At 44.5% G+C, this 26,491-nt stretch overlaps 1 protein-coding gene across 1 annotated transcript in view; it reads left to right on the top strand.

Moving 5' to 3' along the window:
• Window positions 1–20,816, top strand: part of NEIL3 (nei like DNA glycosylase 3) — a 51,107-nt gene extending 30,291 nt beyond the window's left edge. Inside the window, exons 9-11 of the mRNA XM_047092340.1 lie at window positions 9,795–9,952; window positions 18,657–18,871; window positions 20,333–20,816. Of these exons, the coding sequence (XP_046948296.1) occupies window positions 9,795–9,952; window positions 18,657–18,871; window positions 20,333–20,515 (556 nt within the window). The 3' untranslated portion in view covers window positions 20,516–20,816. The remainder of the gene's footprint in view (window positions 1–9,794; window positions 9,953–18,656; window positions 18,872–20,332) is intronic.
• The last annotated feature ends 5,675 nt before the right edge of the window (window positions 20,817–26,491 follow it).

The following is a 26,491-nucleotide window of genomic DNA, read 5'->3' as shown; positions in this document are numbered from 1 at the left end:
GAACAAATGCAGTTCAGATGTTAATATCTAGCATTTGGTTTTTATCTTGTCTGTAAAATGATTACCAGGAGGTGTAGATAGGTCAATAATTGGACAAATGCAACTCTCTTCAAAGGTTTTTGCTTTAGTTAGAAATAATATTAAAAAACCTAAGCCACATCTCTGTACAAAATTCTTGTCTTATTCGTTAAATAATTGGCTGCTTGCCAAACAAGAACGCGGTGACTCTTCCGGCTGCTGAGTATGTCTATTCCAATTACGCCTTCCAGAACTAGGGAAATAACCACAGGATAGGTTCAGGGACCCACTGAGATGGATCTGAGCTACGACTCCATTGATCACCTGACCTCTCTAAGCCCCTACTTTGTCAGTGGAGCGCAGTGCTGTTTTGAGTCTCTTTGAATTAGCCTCTGTTTGGAGCCAGTGTCCAGTGGTCCCCAAAAGGTCTGATTACTTCCTCTTCCCCAGTGCTCAGTTACCCTGGTAAAAGGCTTTAGGTCCCTTTGGGAAAGCCTGGGACAAATATCAATAATATAAAGGAGTGTTGGGCGCCTGGGTGGCTGACCCAGGTGTCTCACTCTTGATTTCAGCTCAGGTCATGATCTCACGGTCCGTGGCATCGAGCCCCACGTCGAGCTTCGCGCTGAGCAAGAGCCTGCTTGGGATTTTCTTTCTCTCCCTGTGTCTCCGCTCTTGTTCTGCTCACACTTCCTCTCTCTGTCTCTCAAAACAAATAAACATTTAAAAAGTAATAATATGAAGGAGTGTATGTGATCATAAGCCAAAATAACCAGTACAGACACAAAGCACATGAAGTGCTGTAAGAGTTCAGGGATGTTCAGTGTTTATATGTACACACAAAGCTGGAAAGATGTCATAGAAAAAGTGTGAAGTTTGCTTTTCTTTTTTTTTTTTTAATGTTTTATTTTTGAGCGAGAGACAGAGCATGAGCAAGGAAGGGGCAGAGAGAAAGAGAGGGAGACACAGAATCTGACGCAGGCTCCAGGCTCTGAGCCGTCAGCACAGAGCCCGACGCGGGACTTGAACTCACGAACCGCGAGATCGTGACCTGAGCCGAAGTCGGATGCTTAACCGACTGAGCCCGCCAGGCGCCCCTGAAGTTTACTTTTAAAAGACAGTTGGCGCTTTGGTGAACTGAGAAAACAAACACCATTGGGAAAGTGGAGCAGAGAGACCCTGACCGTTAAGGAATAATCACAGCATGGTTGAGGGATGGCGGTAACACGGGCCAAGCCACAGGAGGCTCTGGGTTGGTGGATCATAAAAGCCAGTTTTACAGGTAGAATGGGATCAAAGACTAGGAATTATTAGCTGTTCTGGGAATGGTTGATGTATTGCCTAACTCAGGAGATTAAGGACTCTTCATTGGGGGGGGGAGGCCAAGAAGCTGGTGCAGTGACGGTTGCCGGGCCTGAGGCCAGGACCCTGGGAACGGAGAAGGGGAGCGGGACTTGGGTTAAAAATCTTAAAAGTCAGCGAGAATTTTGACAGGTTTGCTATGTAAGGTGATGTAAGAAGTTTCAGACCAAGTAATAGAAATGTTCACTCAGAGGGTCTGGGAGAGTTGGGATAGAGTAGAAAAGGTGAATTTTGTCCATGTAAAGCAACAGTGGACTGTCTGAAGAGATGTGTTATGGGCCCTGTCACAGTTGGCAGGTCATGGCTTGATGGTTATTACGGGCAAGTCTTCGTTTTGTTTATTTATTTATTCATGTTGGAGAGAGGGAGAGGGAGCACCGGCAGGGGAGAGGCACAGAGGGAGAGAGAGAATCTTAAGCAGGTTCCATCCTCAGTGAGGAGCCTGACGCGGGGCTGGATCCCATGACCCCGGATCATGACCTGAGCCCAAACCAGGAAGGAGTCCAACGCTCAACCGGCTGAGCCACCCAGGTGCCCTTACTAAGTGAAATACTCAAAAGAAATCAGTTCACAGGGAATGTAGAGAGGCAGGAACCAAGGTCTGAGCTTCAGGGAATATCCAGAGTAGGAGCAAAAGAGTGAGCCGGGAAGACACAGTGATGTGCTGAGGAATAAGTGCCCAAGCAGGGAAGGAAGCAGCTGTGGACCCTGGGGAGGGAGGCGCCATCTTGCCCAATGGCAGGCTTAGGCCCACGGGCTGGAGGTGATGGGCCGGGGGCGGTCTCTGGGGGAGGCCCCCATCTGCGCCTTCCCCCGTGTGTCTGCGGCAGTCTCCCCGCCCCCCCTGCCCCTGTGGTTTCCTTTTCATCCCCCCTTCTCTTGTTCTAAGCTCCTCAACCACTCACAGCTACTTCCTCTCGGCTTCTTCACCCCAGCGTTCTGCCACCAAGATCTGAGGTATATTTAGGTAATATATTTATTGTGCAGATTTATGGCTTTCTTAGTTTTAATGTTATAGGTGTACTCTTATCTGACCAAATGTGTATGACGCAGTATCTGGCAGAAGGACATTGGATAAATGTTTGTCTCCTGAATAAATGATTGATGTTCTGTATTTGTTTTCTGTGAATTGATAGTTTGGGGGGTTTAAAAAAAAAGTATTCTTCCACATGATGAAAGAAATATGTTGATTATCATGTAAATGTTGATTGCAAAGGTTGTTGGAAACCAGGTTTTAAAGACTGAAGGGTTCCCTGCAACAGACGTAGGGGCATCTGTGAGCTCGGGGAGGCCTTGCTCTGCTGCAAATATTCTGAGCCCTGCCAGCCGTCCCCTCTCCTAAGCTACTTCCGACTTACGCATTGGCATTCAGCTCAAGACATCATTTGGAAGAGCAACTGTATATTGACAAACAAATGTGTGTATAATAGGACATTCGAAAACTAGTAGCATTTGTCCTATTCTTACAGGTTTCTGTACCGAAGTGTATTCTCTTCATTTTCTGGATGAGTTTTTGAACATTTTTAATGTTGATTCCATTTTCTCATCCTAAGTTAAAGTCATCTCAGATTTAGTTGAAGAAACACAAAAGCCCAACGGCATTGATCCCTTTTATTCTTTGAATCACACAAAGTTTATTTAACTCCTTCATGAAGCTCTCCCCCAATTTTAGTGTTTATGGATTACGCCACACTGAATACTTACACCATTTATTGTTGGCTCTTTGTATACGAGCTAGCGTAATATATACAGGTGAGTGTTTTTTCCTTATGAGGAAACTGCTGTCTTTTCCTTTTCTGTGCTAGTCTTTGTTTTATAAATGTTTGAAAATTTGTTACTACTGTCTTAATTAGTGTCTGTTATAATTCAGGTACTGCAAATACATAGACAAAGTTTAGGGGCGCTTGGGTGGCTCGGTCGGTCAGCGTCCGACTCTTGGTTTCGGCTCAATGTCACGATTTCCCGGTTCGTGGGAGCAAGCCCTGTGTCAGGGTCTGCTCTGCGTCTGCTTGGGATTCTCTCTTTCCCTCTGTCTCTGCCCTTCCCCGCTCACACGTGTGTGCATGCTCTTTCTCTCTTTCTCAAAATTAATAAACATAAAAAAACAGTTAAAATTTAGCCCGTCAGAGCCTAAGGTGGGGAGTGAATGAGTAAGTAGATCATTAACCGCCCCCCCCCCCCCCGGGTTTGGAATGGAAGTGCTGCAGAGGGCACTTTTGTACCAATAGCAGTGGAGTCGTTCTTCCACGTTGGGGAGGGCAAGGAAAGGTGAAGAACGTGACCTTTGAGATCTGTGGAAGGAATTCCTCCAAGACATGAGGCAGGAACATGCATGTGGAGAGCTGCCGGGGGTGGGTGGGGGTGGGGGGGGTGTTTGTTCCTACCAGGAGACACGTTCAGGTCTCTGAAAACCATCTAATTTGGAAAGTATTGAGAATTGGTTGCTAGTTAATGAGAAGTTACTGATGTTCACAAGCCAGTTCTTTTTTTTTTTTTTTTTTAACGTTTATTTATTTTTGAGAGACAGAGTGTGAGGGGGGAAGGGCAGAGAGAGAGGGAGACACAGAATCCGAAGCAGGCTCCAGGCTCCGAGCCGTCAGCACAGAGTCCGACGCGGGGCTCGAACTCAGCGACCGCGAGATCGTGACCTGAGCCGAAGTCGGACGCTCAACCGACCGAGCCACCCAGATGCCCCAAGAGCCAATTCTTAAGGCAGGTCTGAGCTGGCAGAGATGTCTGAGGGGAAACGGGGCAATCACAAGGCACTTAGGAGACATGAATGAGGCAAATCTCTAACGGGTTAGTCTTGACAGGACAGCCTTGTTTTGGGAAGCGAGTTTGATCACACGATTGTCATGTTTAAAAACATAATTTAAGCCTGGAGCCTGTTTCCGATTCTGTGTCTCCCTCTCTCTCTGCCCCTCCCCCGTTCATGCTCTGTCTCTCTCTGTCCCAAAAATAAATAAACGTGGAAAAAAAAAAAATTAAAAAAAAAAAAAAAACATAATTTAAAAGGGATTCTTCTGAGTACAAGGGAAGAAACCCAGCTCAAATTATCTTGCACTAGCATGGGAATCTGTGGGTCTTGTATCCAAAACGAACATTGGTGTAATTCATGGGATTGGTAGAAAGGTGTAAAAGCTCCAGTCTCGGGAACCGGAACCCTCCGAGGCGCCCTTGGCTGGGCACTCCACAGACAGAACAGGTGGAAAGGATAAAGGCAGATCTAAGGTGCTTCCTGCTTAAGCCTCTTCTCTCAAGACTCATGATAGTAAATTCCTTTCGGCAGAAGAAGCATGTTCTGGAGGGCTCCCAGGAAGGCCCCGTGCCCCATGAGGGAGGGTCCCGGTGAGACTGGAGTCACCCCGGGAAGTACCAGTGCCCCGTGAAGAAGGGGCCCGATTAGAATGGAGTAGCAGTTGGTTCCACTGAAATAGCAGTTGGGCAGCAGCATGGATGTTCTTTTTATTCAATGTTTATTTTGAGAGAGAGAGAGAGAGAGAGAGTGAGCAGGGGAGGGGTAGAGAGAGAGAGAGAGAAACAGAGACAGAATCTGAAGCAGGCTTCAGGCTCTGAGCTGTCAGCACAGAACCAGACTTGGGACTCAAACCCACAAGCTGTGAGATCACGACCTGAGCCGAAGTCAGACGTGTAACTGACTGAGCCACCCAGGCGCCCCTGGGTGTTCTTTTTATTCGAACGTTCTTTAAATGGTGCTTTATTTTGCCTCACTTTCTTTGTTAATTAATGTGTACATTTCTACCTTTGAAAAAATAGTCTGTTTTGTTTCGACAAAGCAAAATGAGTTGTTTCCCATACTTGTACGTAGTTTCCATTGAGAAGTGCAAAGATTTCCTTGGCGACACCCTCATCCTCCACCTGTATCTTAAGTCTTTGATTTCTGAGAACACAGCCCCTCCCCATTACCTGATAACCTGAGATCATAGTTGAACCCGCTAGTGTTTGCAGTCACTGAGAGTATGTCCTAAGAGAAGCAGGGAAAGTCCCGGAGAAAGCCTTGAGGTTGCCTTCACTTTGCTGATGAGAAGAAGAAAAGGAGCGCTTTGGAAGAGCCCTGGGAAGTGATCCAGGCCGTTAGAGCAGGTGGGGCTTGAGGGATGACAAGCCAGAAATGGTGATCTTCCAGAAAGCAAATTCAGTAGATAACGTAGGACAAACTTCGTTCGTTAAACCTCTCTTTGTGGCATATCTGTGGAACTCTATATTGCAGTGGGAGGAGATCTTCTTAAGAAAAGGCTCTATGTCCGTGTATGTGTAAGATGTCAGATAATGACACGCAGTGCTCAGAAGAAGCATCAGCCTCAGTGAGGGGACACATGGCGACAGGGAAGCTCATTTTCAATAGGTTGGGTGGATGAAGTCCCTGAGGAGACTTTGAGAAGGTCTGATGTCTTGTAAAGATCGGGGCGGAGGAGAAGGCGACTGGAGAAGCACGAAGAAGTCTCTGGTGTCACGGAGAGAAGGAAGGCAGGCATGACTGAGCGGAGCAGAGTGAATGTGGGCGCAGGGCTGCTCCGCTTCGCAGGGCCCGCCCGGCCGTGAGAAGAAGTTGCGGTTTTATTCTGAGTGTGCTAGGATGCCGTCGGAGGTGTGGAACAGGAGAGAAGTAACCGATTCATATGTCAAGTGATCACCGTGGGCAGCGTGGGGTCCACTGACTTTGAGTTAGCCGGGAAGCCACCGGAAGGTTTTGAGGAGACAGATGACGTAAACTGACTTGTGTTTTACGAGGATCGTGCGGCCACCGTGTGGAAAAGGGACTGTGGTGTGACCAGAGTGAAGGAATGACATCTGGGTGCCCTCACTAGTGCCAGTGGTAAATGATGGCAGCTTGGCTGGGGTGGGGTGGGGTGGGGTGGTAAAAAATGGTTCAGTTTAGGCTCTTTTTATTTTTATTTTTTAATGGTTTCATTTTTATTTATTTATTTTGAGAGAGAGAGAGAGACAGTGTGAGTGGGGGAGGGGCAGAGAGAGGGAGACACAGAATCCGAAGCAGGCTCCAGGCTCTGCGCTGTCAGCACAGAGCCCGACACGGGGCTCGAACTCAACGGACAGCGAGATCATGACCTGAGCCGAAGTCGGACGCTTTTAACTGACTGAGCCACCCAGGTGCCCCTTAGGCTATATTAGAAGTTCAGGTAGGGTTAAGGACTGAAACTTAAACAATTTAGGGGACTTCTTTATGAAAAAAAATATATTAAAAAGTATGAATGCAAAGTTTGCTCCTACTGTGAATATTTAGAATAAGAAATAGACAACAAATTTTAGTTTTTAAACACCACGGACATCAGACAAGTAAGACTCTCTCAGCTACCTGCCGTGGCTGGGTGATTACCTTCTTCCATGTTTTGGCTTCTTGCCTACTTCTTGCCTTGTAGTTTCTTTCACCATCAACAGCATCGTATTTTTCCATTATCGATAGACGAGCAGATCGTCCTTTGGCTTCACAATCGGCTTTCAGTGGTGGCACATCTCTCGCTTGCCCTGTACCGTTTTGCTCAAGCGCCACTTGCTGTCTGTGGGGAGGCCCTCGGAGCGACGGTTCCTAAAACGTCCGTGTGCACCACGGTTTTGTGGAGGGCTGTCCGCACAGATGGCTGGGGCTCGGCCCCGAAGTCGAAGGCCCGGGGAGGGCCTGGCCTGAGAGTCTGGGTGTCGGACAAGTTCCCACACGATGCTGATGCTGGTGGCCCGAGGACCTTAGTGTGACAGCTACCACCTTGGAGGAGACAGCCAGCCCTCGGCTCTCCCTCGGCTGCCTCTGACGTCTCACCTCTTCCAGGCTGGTCCTGGGCTGGTGGTAGGGTGGTGAGCGTGGTGAATGGCCTCGCAGCCTGGGTCACCCTGGCCCTTGAGCGAAGGATGGGCGGGCTGTCTCAGGTCCTTCTCCTGAAAGTCGAGATGGTGCAGCGGCTCCCGACGCCACCAGGGCACGTGGTCCCTGGCACCGGGCAGGTGCGGGATAGTGCTGGTGGGGTACGGGCCTTGCCTACCAAGAATCCCGGGGCGGACACCGCCGAGGGTGCTGTCGGCCCCCGGCAGGCGGCTGGGGTTCCTGCTTCCGTTGTTCCCGGTCCCCACTCCGGTCCTTAGAGGAGAACACAGCTGCGGAAGCTTCTTGAGCTTCAGGGTACGTCTGCCCCTGGAGCGGAGCCTACGCGATTTGCTGGTGCACTGGATGTGGGATGTGAGGGTAAGAAGTGTTAGGAATGACTTCTTGTGGGTGTTTGGCCTGACGGGTGGCGTGCACAGTGATGGCGTTTACTGAGATGAGACAGACTGGCAGTTGCAAAGGAGTGTGTGTGTGTGTGTGTGTGTGTGTGTGTGTGTGTGTGTGTGTGTTGGGGCTGGGGAAGTGATCATACGTTTTATTTGCACTAGCTTCCTGTGGTTGCCATAACAAACTACCACAAACCTGATAGTTTAAAGCAACTGAAATGTATTCTCGCACAGTTGTGGATGACAGAAGTTCAACAGCAGTTTCACTGGGGCCAAAGGTGTGGGCAGGGCTGTGTTCCCTCCAGAGGCGCTAGAGGAGAACCCACTGCCTTTTCCAGCCTCCGGTGGTTGCCCGGCTTCCTTCGCTTGTGGTTTGCGTCACTCCAGTCTCTGCCTCTCTGGTCACATCGCCTTCTGTTGCATGGGCATCAAATTCCCTCTGCCTCTCTCTTCCAAGGACACTTGTGTTTGGAGTAAGGGACCACCCAGATAATCCAGGGTAATCTCCCCCATGTCAAGAGGACATCTGCAGAGGTCCTCTTTGTAAATTCACCTTTACAGGTTCCTGGCATTGTGATGCGATGCCTTCAGGACACCGTTCCGCACTCCACTACTACATGAAATTGGAAATTCCTGTTGCACATCCAAGGGGGGATTGGAAAGAATTTCTCGGTAGTGATTAACAGTGGAGCAGTAAGGGGAAAAATGCTTCCAAAGCTGCCGGATGTAGGTCACAGTGAATATATGCTTATGGTTAGTGAAATCTATAGGCTAGAAGATAAGAGAGGTGAAAAATTGAGGCTTGTTGAAAATCTGAGGATTACTTAAATCGTGTTTATTTAATTATGAATAAATACATCTTGCTGCCTTTCAGAGTAAGTTGGGAGGAGGGCAGGACTTAGGTCAAGCAAATTCTGTGGAAGGTCTGGTATTCCATAGGAATAAGAAAAAAGTCAGTAAACATCAAAGGGCCACAGCGACATGTGTCTGATTTCCAGATTTGCTTGTGTTGTTTGTTATTTCACCAGACAAGGGTGAATTCAACAACTGGCGTAATTATATGTAAGGAGCAAAATGTTACAGGAGACCAGGTACGTCTGGGAGTCAAAGAACTCGTGTTGTGAGATGTAAGGCACCGTGGCTTTTACCAAAAGAGCTTTTTCTGTATTAATGTTGGGAATAAAGGGACCTGTGATGCTGCCATGGTGCTTACCCATGTGACATGCTCTACAGAATGGGGTGCTGTTGTTTTGTAAGTGTATTTATTCATTTATTTATTTAGAAAGCAAGAGACTGAGAAAGAGAGTGAGCGGGAGAGGGGGAGAGACGGAGGGGGACAGAGGATCTGAAGCGGGCTCTGAGCTGACAGCAGAGAGCGCGGTGTGGGGCCCGAGGTCGTGAACCATGAGATCGTGACCTGAGGGCAAGTCGGACGCTCAACCCACTGAGCCCCCCAGGCGTCCCGGCACGATGTGTTTAAGAGTAGGACTTGATCAGAGCTTTTAAAGGCATTTTGTGTAACGACAAATAACCAGTCAGGAACTCCAGTTGGAAAATCATGATTCACTTTTGTGTCCAAAAATCAGGGTTGGTTTTACGGTTTTCTTACTAATCTTATTAGATATCTAACATGAAACAGATTTGCCTGAAGGAAAGTACGCCGAGGCTGGGGATCTTTTTCTTCATTACACATCAGCTATTTGGTGTAGTGCTTAGTGGATAATGTTGAGAAATTCTGGAGAGACCTGGACATGAAAGAAGTGTAAAATGTTTCTCGTTCTGCTTTCCACGTTCTAATTTCTGCCCAAGTCTTTGCTTCATCCCCACCTGCCAATTGGGTTGAACAGAGATATCTTAGGTTGGCTCTGGGAAGAGTGCCTCTTACTTAAAACGTTATTTGAGAAATGCTTCCTAGTGGTTACGTCAAATGTTCTTAGAGGGTTTTAAAAAAACAAAACCACAGCTCTGACTGTAAACAAAAACATTTATTTGTTATTTCTGTCTTTAATAGCAGTCAGCGGGACGCAAGCAGAAACATTTTATTCTGAGATAGTTAGGGCTTGTACACATTTGGATGTTAATGTTTCTGTAGGAGTTTCTAAAACACCCTGAATATATAGGAACAAGGCAACCGGAAGAGTGGTAATGGTTAACGTTACAAAATTCTCTGGTAGCACGCTGCCAAGGAGAAACACTACGGTCACCTGGCCGTCCAGCAGAGGGGACCATGTGGCTCGGAAATCCGAAGAGCAGTGGACGTGTGTGGTCTGCACGCTCATAAACAGGCCGTCTTCGAAGGCTTGTGATGCTTGCCTGACTTCAAGACCTATCGGTAAGACTGAATTTTGATTTTGAGTTCAAAGGCGGCTAATTATACAAAGCTATATATCGTGTTCCATCTTGATATTTCCTAAGTAAAATGCTTTCTTTCTGCAAGGTTTAAAGGAATTGCCAGCCTTTGCATGTAAACCATGCTAATATTCTGTTCAGTCCTTTTTTTTTTTTCTTAAACGAGGAGGGAAAACATGCTTGTGCTAAAAGAGTATGTGCCTTTGTATCTCAAAAAACTGAGATGATCACATCTGTTCTCTACTATTTCTAATGAATTATTCAATAAAGCTTTGTTTTATGCAGATTTCAGCAACTTTTGAGTTTGTTATTCAGTCCAAGCACTTCATAAACTGAAAGGGAGGATTTCTGTAAGAATATCTTTGCAGGTGGAACAGAAAAATGCTGAATTTTTTCTCTTCTTTATCCTTCCTACCCCTTGTTATTAAAATCTTTACCCAGACAATTGTACTGATTTCATTGAAATCCTTCAAAATAACTCTTTTTACAGCTCGCAATTTCATGCGTTCAGAGAATGTAAAACCTCAGAGCGAACCCGTGATTAGGAACCAGCTCATTGATGCAGTTTCTATTGTGTTCTCAAAGTGTTCTCTCTCCCTTCAATTAGAGATGAGAAAGTTCATTCTTGACTTATGGACCCCACATTGTGGTCCTTGTCACAGGGTGTTTTGTTCTCTGGGCGAGAAGGGTGGGCCCCACCCCTTGCACAGCGTTGCTGGAAGGGACCACGCCTCCTCTTTCTATCCACTCCCCCCGTTCAGTATCTTTCAGCACAGAGCCCTCAGAAGACCACAGTCTGAGGCCTCCTCATTCATTCCAACATTCTGAAACGCCTCTCTGCATCCCATTAACTATTTTCTTGTTATTTTTCTGAGTACCAAAGACTACAATTTAGAACATAGTATAGATTCCAAAATGCTAGGATGCTTTGTTGAAGCATTTTTAATTAGTGTCAAGTCTTTGTAATTCATCTTTGTCCAATTTTAATAAGGCTTTCCCATTATGTGCCATTCACAGAAAGGGGAAAATGGGTGATGGGCACTGAGGAGGGCCCTTGTCGGGATCAGCACTGGGTGTTGTATGTAAGTGATGAACCACAGAAATCTGTCCCCAAAACTAAGAGCACGCTGTATGTTAGCCAATTTGACAATAAATTATATTTTTAAAAAAGAAACATTTTTAATTAATGTCAAGTCTTTGTAATTCATCTTTGTTTAATTTCAGTAAGCCTTTCCCATTATGTGTCATTCACAGAGACATTCCTGATAATCCGGAGACAGGCCTCTAACTGCTGATCTGTATACCATCCCTTAATTACCACTGCTTTATTGTGTTGCCTAATAGGAACAAAATTGGTAGCTGAATGACTTTCAGATGGTAAAAAATAATAACAAGCAAATATAAACCTCTGTTAAAGCCACCTCTGCGCTGCTTGGAGTTGGTGAAGTGTTGCCCTTTCTATGACACTTTATTTCCTAACGAGAAGACAGTTAATCCTGAATTGTCCAAACTAACTGTGTTGATAGTTCTATGCATTCACCATCATAAGTGAACTAAAAGTTTTAACGATATAAAAAGATGTTTCGGGGCACCTGGGTGGCTCAGTCGGTTGAGCGTCCAACTTCGGCTCAGGTCATGATCTTGCGGTTTGTGGGTTCGAGCCCCGCATCCGGCTCTGTGCTGACAGCTCGGAGCCTGGAGCCTGCTTGGGATTCTGTGTCTCCTTCTCTCTCTGCCCCTCCCCCACTCACACTTTGCCTCACTCTGTTTCTCAACAGAGTTTTGAGAAGGCAGAAGAGGAAGCTGCATTGATTTTGGTGAATCAAACCCGGAAAGGTGACTATAGCCATCTCCTTCCCATGTTTTCTCTAGCTTATGATGTTAGGGAAGGGAAGAGAATGAAAAACAGAATCTTCTACATCTATCTGTAAAAAGTTCTTTTTTTTTTTTTTTTTAAGTTTATTCATTTTGAGAGAGAGAGACAGCACGAGTTGGGGAGGGGCAGAGAGACGGAGAGAATCTCAAGTAGGCTCCTAGTTGTCAGTGCAGAGCCCGACGTGGGGCTCAAACTCACAAAACCGCAAAATCACGACCTCAGCCAAAATCAAGGGTCTGACTCTTAACCAACTCAGCCACCCAGGCACCCCCAAAGTTACTTTATTCTGACTGTAACCATGTACGTGTTCAGTACAGAATATTTGGAAAATACTGGAAAGTATAAAGAAAAATATCACCCGATAGCAATTACCACTGTTAGCATTATTTAAAAAAAATTTTTAATGTTTGAGAGAGAGACAGAATGTGAAGTGGAGGGCAGAGAGAGAGGGGGACACAGAATCCGAAGCAGGCTCCAGGCTCTGAGCTGTCAGCACAGAGCCCAAAGCGGGGCTAGAACTCACACGCTGTGAGATCGTGACCTGAGCCGAAGTCAGAAACTTAGCCAACTGAGCCACCCAGGTGCCCCTGCATTTTTTTTTTTATATTTCCTTCCAAAGAAAGATAGTTCTTCCGAAAGGGAGACTATTAGTCATGAGAGTTTAGTATGTGTCTTCTAAAGAGAGAGAGAGGAGATCCTTTCAGCAGCATTGCTGCCGAAGAAGGTGGCTGTATTCCAGCCGTGTGGGATGGTGTGTGTTTCAGCCACGAAGGCCCACAGAGCGTGTGTGCCACAGTTGTAGCTGACCTTGAAAAGTTGTCATTGCAAATTCGTGAATACAGGCAGACCAGATATGTTTTGAGACTCTGACCTTCCCATCTAGAAGCAGCCTCCCGATGGCTGTCGCTGGAGATAGAGAAATTTTACTAAACGATGTCCCCCTTCTGTGATTACGGCAGCACCTAGAACTACCTGTCCCCACACTCTCGTGTAGGTCTTTATCTGGGGCTTCTCTACTCTGGCCACCTGCTCTTGGGCCTCCATCAGAGAGAGACATGTCTCCACAGTTTTCTTTTTCAAGCTGTGTTTTCCTTTTTCCTTCAGAAAGCAGGTGCCATACATCCTGCGTTTCTAAATAAAGCGAAGTTGGAGCGTTTCCTTCCCATGGGTGTTGTCTTGCCAGTGGGAGAGAGGCGGAGGGAGAGTTGGTGTGCGTGGGATTTCATGCGATCTCAGGCGGGATTTGCGTTACTGGCTTCTCCACCGATGGGCTGTGTCCTGGCTGAGGGGAAGGTTCTTCCCTTGGGCCGCACCACCAGGGGCCACTTGATGTGCAGGCCCAGACCAGGCTCTCGGAACCCTTCGTTCGAGCTTACTTGCTAACAGATTTCCGAGGCGGTGTGTGGTCAGTACATGATTTTGTCTCCAGTTTCCTCTCCCGACACTAAATTTGCCATAGGTTAGTCTTGATGATTTCTCCTTGACCGTCTCTCAAAAAATCTCATTCACAGTCATTTATAATATCTGTTCTAACTTGTGTCCATAATACTAAGAAATGACAGATGTTTGAATTAAGCTATGGAGGCCAAGCATTTAAATGACTGGATCAGGACTAACTTTACATTTTTATCCCAATGAACATCTGATGAGCCCTAATCAGAGGTCACGAAGGAGGTAGGGTCTGGAGCATCTGAGTTGGGAGACCATCCTGTAAGAAAGTCATTTGTTAAGTCTTTCCTGTAGCTTAAGAGCAAAGATGTAGATGTGATCATTTTAGTGTTGTGGCATTCTTTGTACTCAGATGAAATATCTTGGCATATTTTTGTTTCCTTAGTGCTTTGTAGAAAATCTTAGACAATTTAACTAATGAATTAGGGATTTAAAAAATATTACTGTAACCTTAAATTTAAATGATTTCTTCATAAGCCATTAGTAATAGGGTCATATGATTAATCACAGTGCATAACATTACTTAGAAACGCCGCAGCCTGTGTATGTGTTGAATATAAGAACCCCAGGACTGAGACTCTAAAATCAATCAAGATCAACTAGCAGAATAAATGTCAAGTGATGAAATACATTCACCCAGCAGCCCTTCTGCACCCAGCTACTTTACAAGGAATAAATTGCAAATTACTGTCATTTATTTCATTTTTCTCCTTGTCTGGCAGCTTCAGTGTTCATCTTGTGGACAAGATGCCCAGCAGAAGCTCACAACATAATACGTGAAAACAGGTGGTCCACTCAGAGAATTTATAGGCAGTTTTTTTTCTTTAATAATTATATGGTAATTAATTCGCCTTTTGTTCTCTTAATTACTGATCCCATCACTACATGATACATGCTCTGTTGAGGAGGCATATTTTCGGATTGGTCTTTGGACATACCGGAGTTTTATCCAGTGACCGGATTATGAATTAGATGGTCGGTCGAACCAGTTTTTTTAGCAGTTGAGAGTACCTGCTAGAAACAGTTTAAAGTCTTTGATCCAATGAGTGTAAATACAGAGCAAAACACAGTGGTACGTATTCAGAGAATCCATGTGTTTGTTTGGGTGAAGGTTTCTCCTGAGCTGGTGCAGAGGTTTGCTTGGGTGAGGAAATAAAACTGGCAGAATCACTACCATTTTCTCACATCTGCTACATCAAGGTTGGCAGTGCCACCTCTAACACCAGGGAAACACCCCTTCTTCATGCTTCCTGTAACCTTCAGGGTATTTGATCCCGAAGAGAACCACCTGGGGCCAGCTAGGATGAGTCATTTCCCCCCCCCCCCCCCCCCCCGTGTTTGTTTTCATTCTTGAAATGCCACTGAGCTACAAAGTCTACATTCGGTGAGACTGAATGGTTCAAGAAAATGTAGACAGTAGTTTTATTATAAAGAATCACCCTATCTGTAAAATTAGTTAAGCCATGATGAATTGAGCATTGAAAACCTATCCATTTTAAAATTACACAGTTGTGCGTGGTGATGTATTCTCTCTTGAGAAGAGTTTTTATCTGATCTGTGTTCAGTGTTATTTATGTATTCATTAACAAATATTTATTGAAAACCTATTATGCATCAAGCGCTGCTCAGTTCAAATGACTTTTACTTTAGGAAACTATGGTTGGCAGAGCCAAATCCAGCCTCCCACCTGTTTTTATAAATAAAGTTTTATTGGAACACGTTCCATTCCCATTGGTTTCCATAGTTTCCATGGCCGCTTTTCATGCTACAATATCAGACGGAATTGAGTAGTCGCAACGGAGACTGTTAAGACCCACAGGCCAAAAATATGTGCTATCTGATAACATTTGTCAACCCCGATCCATTAACAGACCATTTATAGTCTGTTGTTCAAAGTGATGGTCCTAATTATAAAATAAGTTAAACTATTCTTATGCTAAGTTTACCTGAGAAAATGTTCTGCTACAGTTTACAAAGTTCTTAAATAATGATGGAAACAAAGAGGAACCAGGAAGTCCTCGATTCGTCAGAACATTTAATTATCCTGGATAATGTTTTCTATCATAAAATTAAGATTAGCTGTGCATATTTAGAGTTGATGCGATCACAGGTGGCATCAATATCTCGGTTACGTTCACTCAGAGCTTCGCGACTCAATGTGCATACGAATCACCTGGGAATCTTGTTAACATGCAGATTCGAATTCAGGCGATCTGGAGCAGGGTGGGTAATTCTGTATTTCTTTTACCTTTTCTTTTTTAAGTTTATTTATTTATTTATTTTGAGAGAGAGAAAGAAGGGGGGGAGGAGCAGAGAGAGAGAGAGAGAGAGAGAGAGAGAGAGAATCACAAGCAGACTCTGCCACACTGCCAGTGCTGAGCCTGACAAGGGGCTCGATCCCACGAACTGTGAGATCATGACCTGAGCTGAAACCAAGAGTCGGACGCTTCACAGACTGAGCCCCCCAGGCTCCCCTAATTCTGTGTTTCTCAGGCTCTCCCAGATGATGCCGATGCTTCCAGTCAGCAGCCCATACTCTGAGTGCCAGGGATAAGAGAGCTTATGGCTGTTGTTTTTCTTTAGCTTTACACCAAGGAAGAAAATGGAATGAAAGACAGAAATGAGGAGCCAGAGGGGACCCCTGGAGCCTTTTATCCCCAACTGAATCCTACCTTCCACCCTTCCACTTTGCCCCTCCCCAGGAAAGCTTTACTAGGAAAGAGAGTTTAAACCTCTCTTGGCTATATGGAACTCTGGAGATTTCCAGGTTGAAGCAGATGGCTTGGAAGTGTTCAACTAATTGTTATCTAAGACAGCCATTTCCATAATAATGTAGAAAACTGTTTGCAAGTGTGTATTTTTTTTATAAGAGAGCATCACTTCACTCCTATCAATATTCTTTACCTTTTTTTTCTTTCTCGTGATAGTTTCTTTAAAAGCACATTTATGATCCACTTGCTTTGGTTTCAGTATTTTTTTTTTAATTTTTTTTAACGTATTTATTTTTGAGAGACAGAGACTGAGCGTGAGTGGGAGAGGGGCAGAGAGAGAGAGGGAGACACAATTCCAAGCAGGCCCCAGGCTCTGAGCCGTCAGCCCAGAGCCCGACTCGGGGCTTGAACTCATGAGTAGTGAGATCACAACCTGAGCCAAAGTCAGACGCTTAACCGCCTGAGCCACCCAGGCAGCCCCACGTTTTTGATGTTTCTTGACTTCTCTGCAACCACCTAGATATTTAACTTCTCTTGAAGTTAAAATTTTAATATATCCTCTTTTGAAAGGGGCATCGGAAAAATGGAGGGAGTATGGAAAAGAAAATCCTGTTGCCTTCCAGCTTTGCTCTTTTTGGATGTTAATACCTAGGATTCTAAAGTAGAAGCAACTGTCCTCCACCCCGACGGACGTACAAACAAAACAGTTGCTGGCAAAACACTTAACAGTAATGATTTCCTTAGCAGTGCCTACTGCATGAACAGCTTCGGAGACTACCCTCAGAATGTTTGAGTCAGTTTAAAGCAATTTACTTAAGCATCTGTCTTATAGAAGAGTTTAAACCAGTTTCATCACAAATAAAATATCTTTTCTATGTCAACTGTGTCTCAATGAAAATGGAAAGAAAAAATACCTCAAACTCTGAACATTTCACTTACATAGACCTTGAAGCATCATTACTGGAACATGTATATGAAGAATGTACTTTAGGGGGGTGCCTGGGTGGCTCAGTCGGTTAAGCGTCCGACTCTGCCTCAGCCCAGGTCATGATCTTGTGGTTTGTGAGTTCGAACCCCGTGTCAGGCTCTGAGCTGACAGTGCAGATCCTGCTTGAGATTCTGTCTCTCCCTCTCTGTGCCCCTCCCCTGCCTGTGCTTGCTCTCTCTTTCTCTCTCTCAAAATAAATAAATGAACTCAAAAAATTTAAAAAAGTATGTAGTTTAGGAAACAAGAAACGAGAACTGTTTATAATTTTTAAGTATTTCTAAAGATTATTTAAGGATGATATTTTAACCAAAAAAATAAGAAAGGATGAATTTTTTTTATCATTAAAAAGTTTTAAAATAGTGATATTAAGAAGGACTTCTGAGGGCACCTGGGTGGCTCAGTCGCTTGAGCGTCCGACTTCAGCTCAGGTCATGATCTCATGAACCGTGAGTTCGAGCCCTACGTCAGGCTCTGGGCTGATGGCTCAGAGCCTGGAGCCCACTTTCTATTCTGTGTTTCCCTCTCTATCTGCCCCTCCCCCGTTCATGCTCTGTCTCTTTCTGTCTCAAAAATAAATAAATGTTAAAAAAAAAATTTTTTAAAAAAGGACTTCTGCTTCAATTAATGTGAGCTCTGTTTCTCTTCAACTGGTTTATTAAAGAGACTAACTCTCATAAAGGCATTATAAAAATATGCAGAATATAAAAAGGTTAAAATACCCATGAAGCTCTTTTTCTAAGAGAAAATTTGCTTCTACGATACCAGTAGAAGTCCGGCTTCTGACCTTCGTCCCCTGTACGCAGGAATAACCTCCAGATACAGTTGATCCTAATTGTGGGGGAGAATAAAGCTTCCCTACTGGCTTGACAAAATACACATTTCTTCTCTGCCAGGCAGCCCAGGCCTTGCTGAAATATGACTGCAACTATTATAGTAGCCTTGATCAAAGAAAAGCGTAGAAAATTGTCTTTAAAATGGACGATAGAAAGAGTGATCTTTTTGGCCTTGTCACAGCCATCCACGAGAGCTTGCTACCGATGAGGAAATAATTAGAGAAGACTGTCATTCTAGTTACTTTGGGGGCTGGGGAGCTACTGAACTTGAGAATATTTTAGAGGAAATGAAAGTGGCCACCCTATACTACTGAGTAAGGGAAGAACCAGTTATCACAAATGAAAGCTAAGGAAAGTAGGTGTGCTGGGTACACATTTCAGCTGTTTTCGTACTTCAGAAATTTTAATTGAATGCTTTGGGTGCACAGGTGGCTTTGGAGGTAAGTTAGGATTACCTGAGAAAAACAAGAATTAAACAGATGTGGTAGCAGTGTGTGGAATGACCTGCCATTGACCCTGGTCCCCTTTTTGGCACCTCGTCTTGGTACAAGCAGAATTCTTTTTTTTTTTTTTATGTTTATTTTTTGAGAGAGAGAGAAAGAGAGCGTGAGCAGGGGAGGGGCACAGAGAGAAGAAGACACAGATTCTGAAACAGGCTCCAAGCTCTGAGCTGTCATGACAACACAGAGCCCCATGTGGGGCTCGAACCCACAGACCCTGAGATCATGACCTGAGCCGAGGTCTGACACTTAACCGATGGAGGCAGCCGGGTACCCCCTGTACAAGCAGAATTCTAATGCAGGGGAAGGCGGTGGGGATTATCCCTTTAGCGCTGTTGGGCTGTAGTAACTTTGTAACCTGTCGTTACAGTGAACTTGGAATTAACGTGACAGATGGTACCTGTGCATTAAATGCTGGCAGTCCTCGCTGCGGTAAACACAAGCGCCTGTGTGTTCTACGAGTTGTGCAGAAGGATGGCGAAAACAAGGGCAGGCAGTTTTACGCTTGTCCTCTACCTAGACAAGCGCAGTGCGGATTTTTCCAAGTACGTGTAAGATTTTTTCAAGCTCGCTGTACTGTCATCACATGCTTCCATTATTAAGATGTAATGAGTAGCGATCTTGTTTTCCGCTTTCACCTTTAAGTTTTATTTATTTAATTTGTTCACCTTTAAATTTTAAAGAGCCACACTGACATTCAGTCTAAAGCCTGAATGTTGAAGAACATAAAACTCAAGGAGCTTCATCAGAAACTGAAAAACTAATCAAATAATAGCCGTTAGATGATTCTGGTGTAGCCCGTGGGTAACCACAGGTGCAGATGTGTGGTCCTTGGTTTATAAAGGTAGAAAGGGACTGAGTGATTTACGCAGGTGGCGAATAATTCAGGACACAAACGTGTTTTTCCTCCCTTCCACAGAACCTTTGGTGTATGCCCTGGGGAGAAGTACACGGGGGGGGGGGGGGGGGGGGGGGGTGGAGGGGGGGAACACAGACAAACCTTGGATTTACAGTAAACGTAGTGAATCCTATCACACAAGCTTGCACAATAACAATTTAGATGTAGGGCGATTCCTCCCCCCTTGCCGTTCTGGGAGTGTGTCCCTGGAAGTGAAGACAGGACAGGACCCTAGAGTCTGGAGTCCGTCTTCCTCCGACTCACCTTCTGTGTTTCTCAGAATGTGAGTCTCTCACTATGCTGACTGTGGTTTCAATGTTTAAATACATATTTCTCCAACCAACTGCTGCATCTGGTGCATAACAGCAAATACTGATCTGTCTCCGTGCTGGAGCAAAAATTTTCTGATTGGGCTTACTGAGCTTGAAAACCTCTGTCTTCAGTGTGGTACCTTCCTAAGGAATTTTCCAAGGAAAACTGGATAATGACTGGGTCTGAACCCCTGCATGAGCCGTGACTGCATCCTACTGAACTGACAACATTCCCTCAAGGAGCTTTCGTAGACATAATGGAAAAAATATTAGGTAGAAAATTAATAATATTACAGCCTGCTTTATAGTTCCCTTGAGGCCAACGTTTATAAGAGTAATACAATGGAATCTGCCTAAATTCATCCGTGTAATTCTGTATTGGATTCTTTTTATTCCTAAGAGATGGAGGAAGGAAGTTGAGTATTAAAATCATAACAAATCTTTGATCTTAATCGGTTTAACATAGCAGAAGCACTGGTGATGGCTTTACAGCAAGATGCTGATCGTTCTCAGTTATTTTCAGTAAAGCAAGAGAACCCCTGTAAACATGTCTGTAGACAAAGAGAAGCTGAGCGTTTTGGCAGTCTTTTGTGTGATTCAAGCAAATTTGCAGGAGAGATGCTTCGTACAGGATGTAAGCTTTTTTCAAGGGCAAGCACTAATGACTTCTATTTTCCAATGTCAGATTAACAGTGGCAGGGAACACGGGATGCGCTAACCAGATGCACCCAGGCTTAGGCTGTACGTGTTTCTAACTTGCATCCAAACTTCCCAATCCTTCTGTTTTAACCCTGTAGTGGGCGGATCTGTCCTTCCCATTCTGCAACCATGGCAGACGTGCTATCATGAGAACGGTGTTGAAGATTGGACCCAATAACGGAAAGAATTTTTTCGTGTGTCCTCTTGGGAAGGCAAAACAGTGCAATTTTTTCCAGTGGGCAGAAAATGGACCAGGAATAAAGATGATTCCAGGATGCTAATATTTTCTCCTTCTGTGTGTGGAATATCTGGCATTTAACTCCTTTAAACCATACATAATGTTTAGTTCCCTTTTGTTTAATAGAAAGGTTGTAGAACATCCTGGCACATTGTATAGTGACAGTAATATATGAGAGCTGTTCACTTTTTTTTTTTTTAATGTATGCTGCTTTCCATTCTTGGCTATGTATTTTTTTTTTTACCCTGATAAAGGCTATATGTGTTCCATCAAATGTATAGTATATTCCACTTATCATGTTTATATAATGCATTTAATAATGACAATAAAGAATTTTTAGTGTGCTCTTGGCCTCTTGTAACTTCTTTGGGGAAGCAGTGATTGGTTTCTGTTTTTGTTTTTTTTTTTTTTTGGAGAGGATTATGTAGTCCAGTGAAATAGCTAATTATTTTGTCTGCAATGAGTCATTTTCTCAGGGATTGCCACTGTTCATAGTATATGATTAAAGGTACTTCTTGTTTTCGTAAATGAAATTTAAGATGAGATCACCTCTGGAAAAGAATATTTTTGTATTCTTTTCAATAGCATCAAGTTCCTCTTAGACATTAGAGATAAGCCAAATACTTGGATAGCTTAATACATTTTCATGGAAACTTATGGAGATTCAGAATATAAAAGTCACATTTAAGAACCGAAGAAGTAGTCTGTATATCTTTAAAAGAGAAGTTGATTTAAATGTTTCTGATTGGTTTTAATATCTGAAATTAATTTTTAAAAATAAGTCCATTTATAAAGCTTAATACTGTGCTTTTATTTTTTTATTTCTCATTTTAGTTTCTCTCCCTTATTTTATCCCCCCAAATTTAGTGCAGGTAACTATATAATTAAAGAAAACTTCAATGTTAGGTTATTTCTGCATGTTTGTGCAAAATTCCATTCAGAGCTGATTCAGTCTAGTAAAAAGATTTTTTATAAAGAAAAGGACAAGGGCACCTGGGTGGCTCAGTCACTGGGTGGCTCAGTCAGTTAATTGTCTGACTGTTGATCTCAGCTTTGGTTTTGATCTCAGGGTTGTGAGTTCAAGCCCCACATCGGGTGTGAAGCCTACTTAAAAAAAAAAAAAAAAGTCGGGCTCCTGGGTGGCGCAGTCGGTTAAGCGTCCGACTTGATTTTGGCTCAGGTCATGATCTCATGGTTAATGGGATCCAGCCCTTTGTTGGGCTCTGGGCTGACATCACAGAGCCTGCTTGGGATTCTCTGTCTCTGTCTCTGTCTCTCTCTCTCTCAAACATTAAAAAAAAAAGGACAGCAGAGAAGATAGCTTGAACCTGTCTCCCATTCTGTCACTAAATTGTCCGTGCAGAGTTTTGAGAATCATCAGCATATGAAATCAGCAAGGGCAGAACATAAGGTATCGTCTTGCCAGCGTTTTGAGCTCTATGCTGAAGACACAGCTTTGGAACCAACCTAAAATCAGTGATCCTACCTGAAGAACTGAACAGGACAGTGACAAGGCAGACCGGGAACTGAGCTGGACCACGGGTGATCTCAGCTGATCTGAAGTGAAATACACAGTGTTGTGCGTTCGGAAAAAAACTGTGGATTCTTTGTGCCACAGGGAGGGAAAGGCACCTCTCAAATGAGGCTTCCATAAATTAGCAAATTAATGCCAAGGAAATCTAGGCAAATGAAACACAACCAGGGGCGCCTGGGTGCTCAGACTTCGTCCATCTTCAGCTCAGGTCATGATCTCAAGGTCTGTGAGTTTGAGCCCCCCATCAGGCTCTGTGCTGACAGCTGGGAGCCTGGAGCCTTCAGATTCTGTGTCTCCCTCTCTCTCTGCCCCTACCCCACTCACGCTCTGTCTCTCTGTCTCTCAAAAATAAACATTACAAAGGAAATTTTTAAATGACAATCAATTTCAGTATGATACAATTCGATACTCTAATAAGAAATATACAGGATGTATATGAAGAAAATGGTACCAGGAAGCATCAATGAACCAAATGGATAAGCAGAACAGGGTCTTATTTGGAAAGAATGCTTGAAAAATGGCACTCATTCAAACCTCATTTTGAGTTTTGACTAAATTTCCCCTCAAAACCTCGAGGAGGTTTATGCTTCCATTGTGGAGCAAGCTGTAACTGAGCCCAGCTCTAGATTCTGGACAACCTGATCAATAGATTGCGCCCACAATCAGGCAACACTGGAGAGTGAACGAAAGCAGGCAGATTCTGGATTGATGTAAGACTTGGAAGGGGAGACCAGCTGGAGGTAACCTCCTGTTTTTCTTTTTTTAGTTTTTTTTCCTGAGGGCAGAACAAAATCAGTACCCAGTGGGCAGACCGAAGTCTGGCAGAAAGGGGGCCTGAAGAGGCCACGGTCATTCTGGCCAACCACGGCCACTGGAAAAGGGGGGAATAGGAGAGATCTGAGATGGCGAGCCCCAAGTTTTGTGCTTCAGCTCTGCCCTTGTCCTCGCCTGACCCCTGAACCGCACTCGTGTGTGGGGGCCGACTGAACACAGAACAGCTGAGGATATGAGAACCCAACCAAGATTTAATCCATTGCCCAAGAGAATTTGCAGTTTGAGTCTGACCAAAGTAGTGGCCTGCTGAGACCAACACATCAACCCTCTCCAGAGGAATATTCCAAATCCAGACCTGCCTCCATGTAATATTTAGGATTCCATCCAAGTTATGCAACATAAGAGGAACCAGAATAACGTGACCCAGTTTCAGAGAGAAGACAACCAACCAAGACCGATGCCACAATGACTGAGACGTGGGAATTAGCAAACGAGGACTTTAGAGCGCGAGAGTAACTGTGCCCTTGGTTGTTGACATGATGCCAGACGGAAATGCAAATCATTAAGAACCTGAAAAGGCAAATACCTAGAACACAAAGTATTTCGTATTTTCTTGTGGTTTCTTTACATGGGACTGTTGAAGCAATATAACATTGTTCTGCAAGAGTCATACTGTATGCAGGTAGATTACAATGACCGTAGCATGAAGAGAGAGGGGTCGAAGGAACGCTAAGATGCAGGTTGCCTACATTTTATGCAAAGTGGTGCCATTTTATCTCGGTTGTCAGAGGCGATAGCTGTAATACCTACGGATTTTCAATCGCTCCTCCAGTATTTTCTCAATCCCCCACGCTCCCCCCATCTCCTTCGGAGATTGCGATGATACAGATGTTAGTTAGCTCGTTAGATTGCTGTTGTCCCTGAGTCTCTTCTGTGTTCGTCACTAGGGAGACTCTCCAGCAAGCTTTTTTATTGTGGTGCATGTGCTTTTTCAGTCGTGGAACTTCTACCTGGTTCTTTTGCGAAACTTCTGTCTGCGGAGATTTTCCATTTTTTCCATTGTTTCCGAGAGAATTTATCACTGATTCCGGAAGCACTTTTGGTATCCTTGTTGGATAACCCGAACATCTGGTTCACCTCACTGTTGCCACCGGTTGAGTGTCTTGTCTTCTTTCCATTGGGCCTCTCCTGGTTTGGGGCATGAGAGGTGATGTTTTTGTTGTCTCCTGGGTGTTTGGTGATTAGGTGAGGAATCCCTGGAGTCTGTCTGCCCGAGCCTGCTGCTGCTCCGCTTTGACTGAATGTGCAGGTTCCTCCTTACACTGCGGGCTTCAGTCCCGGGGACAGTGTAGGTTACAGAGCCCTCGCGAGGCGATTCCGGTCCGCTTCATGCTATTCCTGCCGTGGGCCCCTGCTCCATGCTTCTGGTCGGGCAAAGAGGTGACTCCCTAGGCTGCCCGGTGCTCCTAGGCCATCTTCCTCAGGGGGGGCGAGGGCAGAAGCCATTGTGTCTCTGACTCCTGATGCTTCCAGGTCGAGGGAAGCAGGTACCGTCCTTGTCCCACGTCAGTGGCTCTGACGCCCGCAGCAGCAGGACCGGGACACGGCTGTCAGCCTTCGGAGCTGTGTCTGCTCATCCTCGTGCCAGACTTTCAGGAGATGCTGTGTGGTCTCCCGGTTTTCGTGTCTTTGGAGTTCGTCTGTCTGTTTCTTGGTCTTTCAAACCAATATCGTATGAATATAAAGGCTTTTGGTGATGGGGGAGAACTGGGGATGAGGTAGGAAGCGAAATGAGGAAGATGGTTTTAAGAGCCGCTGTTTCTTGGGGCTCCTGGGTGGCTCAGTCGGTTAAGCATCCAACTTCGGCTCAGGTCATGATCTTGCGGTTCGTGAGTTCAAGCCCCACGTTGGGCTGTATGCTGACAGCTCAGAGCCTGGAGCCTATTTCAGATTCTGTGTCTCCCTCTCTTCTCTGACCTTCCCCCATTCATGCTCTGTCTCTCTCTGTCTCAAAAATAAATAAACGTTAAAAAAAAATTAAAAAAAAAAAAAAAGAGCCGCTGTTTCTTGAGCCCTTACTTTGTGACAGCTGCTGTCATTTCCCCAGAGCGTTTCACTTTATCCTCTCAACCACCCATGAAATAGGCTTTATTACTCATTGTTATTTCTCATTTCCCGGTTTAGGAAACCTGGTTAACGTAGGTTAAGCAGGAGATGTGCGTGTGTCACACAGGCCGTGCTCATGCTCACACTCTGAGATAAACTCTTCTCCTTTCTATGCATTGAAGAAAAGTGCTCTTCTCAGAATTGCGCATCTTAAATATGTACAAATACCTAAGATACACAAACGGAAACAACTGTGGTATGATGATAAAATTATGCTAATGTTTTCCCTAAAACCTATCTTGTTAAATGTGCAATATTAAAATGTCTACAAATTAATGAAGCGCCTTGGGGCTCAGTCAGTTAAGCATCTGACTCTTGATTTCAGCTCAGGCCATGGTCTCGTGTCATGAGAGTGGAGCCCCAAGTCAGAGGGGAGTATAGAGCCTGCTTGGGATTCTCTCTCTCTCTCTCTCTCTGCCCCTCCCCTGCTCACCCACACACATGCGTTCTCTTTCCCTGTCAAAATAAATAAATAAACTTGAAAAAGACAAAATGTCTATAAACTTACGTTAAATTTCCACTGCCTTCTGTTGTTTTCATTTATTTAATTTCCATTAATTTTTTTTTAAACCCATTGTTTTCGTGTACTTGGTCAAGGCACCTGTCGCTACATATTCCAAGTCACCGTGGCCAGCAGGTTGGCATGTGAAATCAAAGAATAGATGTTCTAATGAGTTTCCAAAAGATGTAACCTCTTTTTCCTTTGTGGGTTGCACAGCATTTGCTGTCTCTTCTGGAGCTTATACTGTGTCTCAGGCTCAGTTACCTGTCCTGGCAGCATTCCTGATGTTCACCTCCTTAAGGGATTATATATACCTCTTTTTTCTTCCCCACAGAATCTTACCAAGTATTGTGCCTTGTGCACGGTAGAAACTTGGTAAACATCTGTTGAATTTAATGGATAAAAGTTTAATATAATGTCAGTCTGTTGAACATTTTTAACCTCGTTACCGCTACTCAAACACGAGTGCACTTAAATGTCATTGACAAGAGTGTTGCGGGGTTATCATAAAAGAGAAATTCCTCAGTGTCTAAAAGCTGTTAAATCTTTGCAGCAATTTAAATGACTGTCTCCTCTCTCTGTCTCTCTCTCTGTCTCTCTCCCTCCCTCCCTCCCCCCCCCCCCCAGTCTCTGTCTCTGTCTCTTTCTTTTTTAGCATTCCATAGACAGTTGCTTACAAATGGACAGGCCAAAACTAATCAGATCAAAGAGTATGCATTCATTGAAAAGGAAAAAAAAAGATAAAAGTAATGCTGTCTTCCTCCAACACTGTATTTAATAACATAAAGATGAAAAAATGTAACTACGCGCCATGAGTTTGAACCTCTTCATTTTATAGGAAACCAAGTCGACTGGTTTAAATACCTTGTTAGTTTTGAATTCATTTAATCTCTATCATGCACCTTCTATGTAGAAAACTCAATAGTAGGTGGGCTGAAAGGAGCGCCTGCCCATCTGTAAGTGAGGTGGGAAATTGAAAGGAATGAGAGCCCCACAAGTCAGGTGCAGAAAGGACAGTGAAGGAGAGCTCCCATCCGATTCAG

Source organism: Lynx rufus, unplaced genomic scaffold, assembly GCF_022079265.1.
Source record: "Lynx rufus isolate CCGP_SWC_20201006 ecotype Redwood Valley unplaced genomic scaffold, mLynRuf1.p SCAF_3, whole genome shotgun sequence".
Lineage (NCBI taxonomy): Eukaryota > Metazoa > Chordata > Mammalia > Carnivora > Felidae > Lynx > Lynx rufus.
This window is presented reverse-complemented; position numbering and strand designations above follow the sequence as displayed.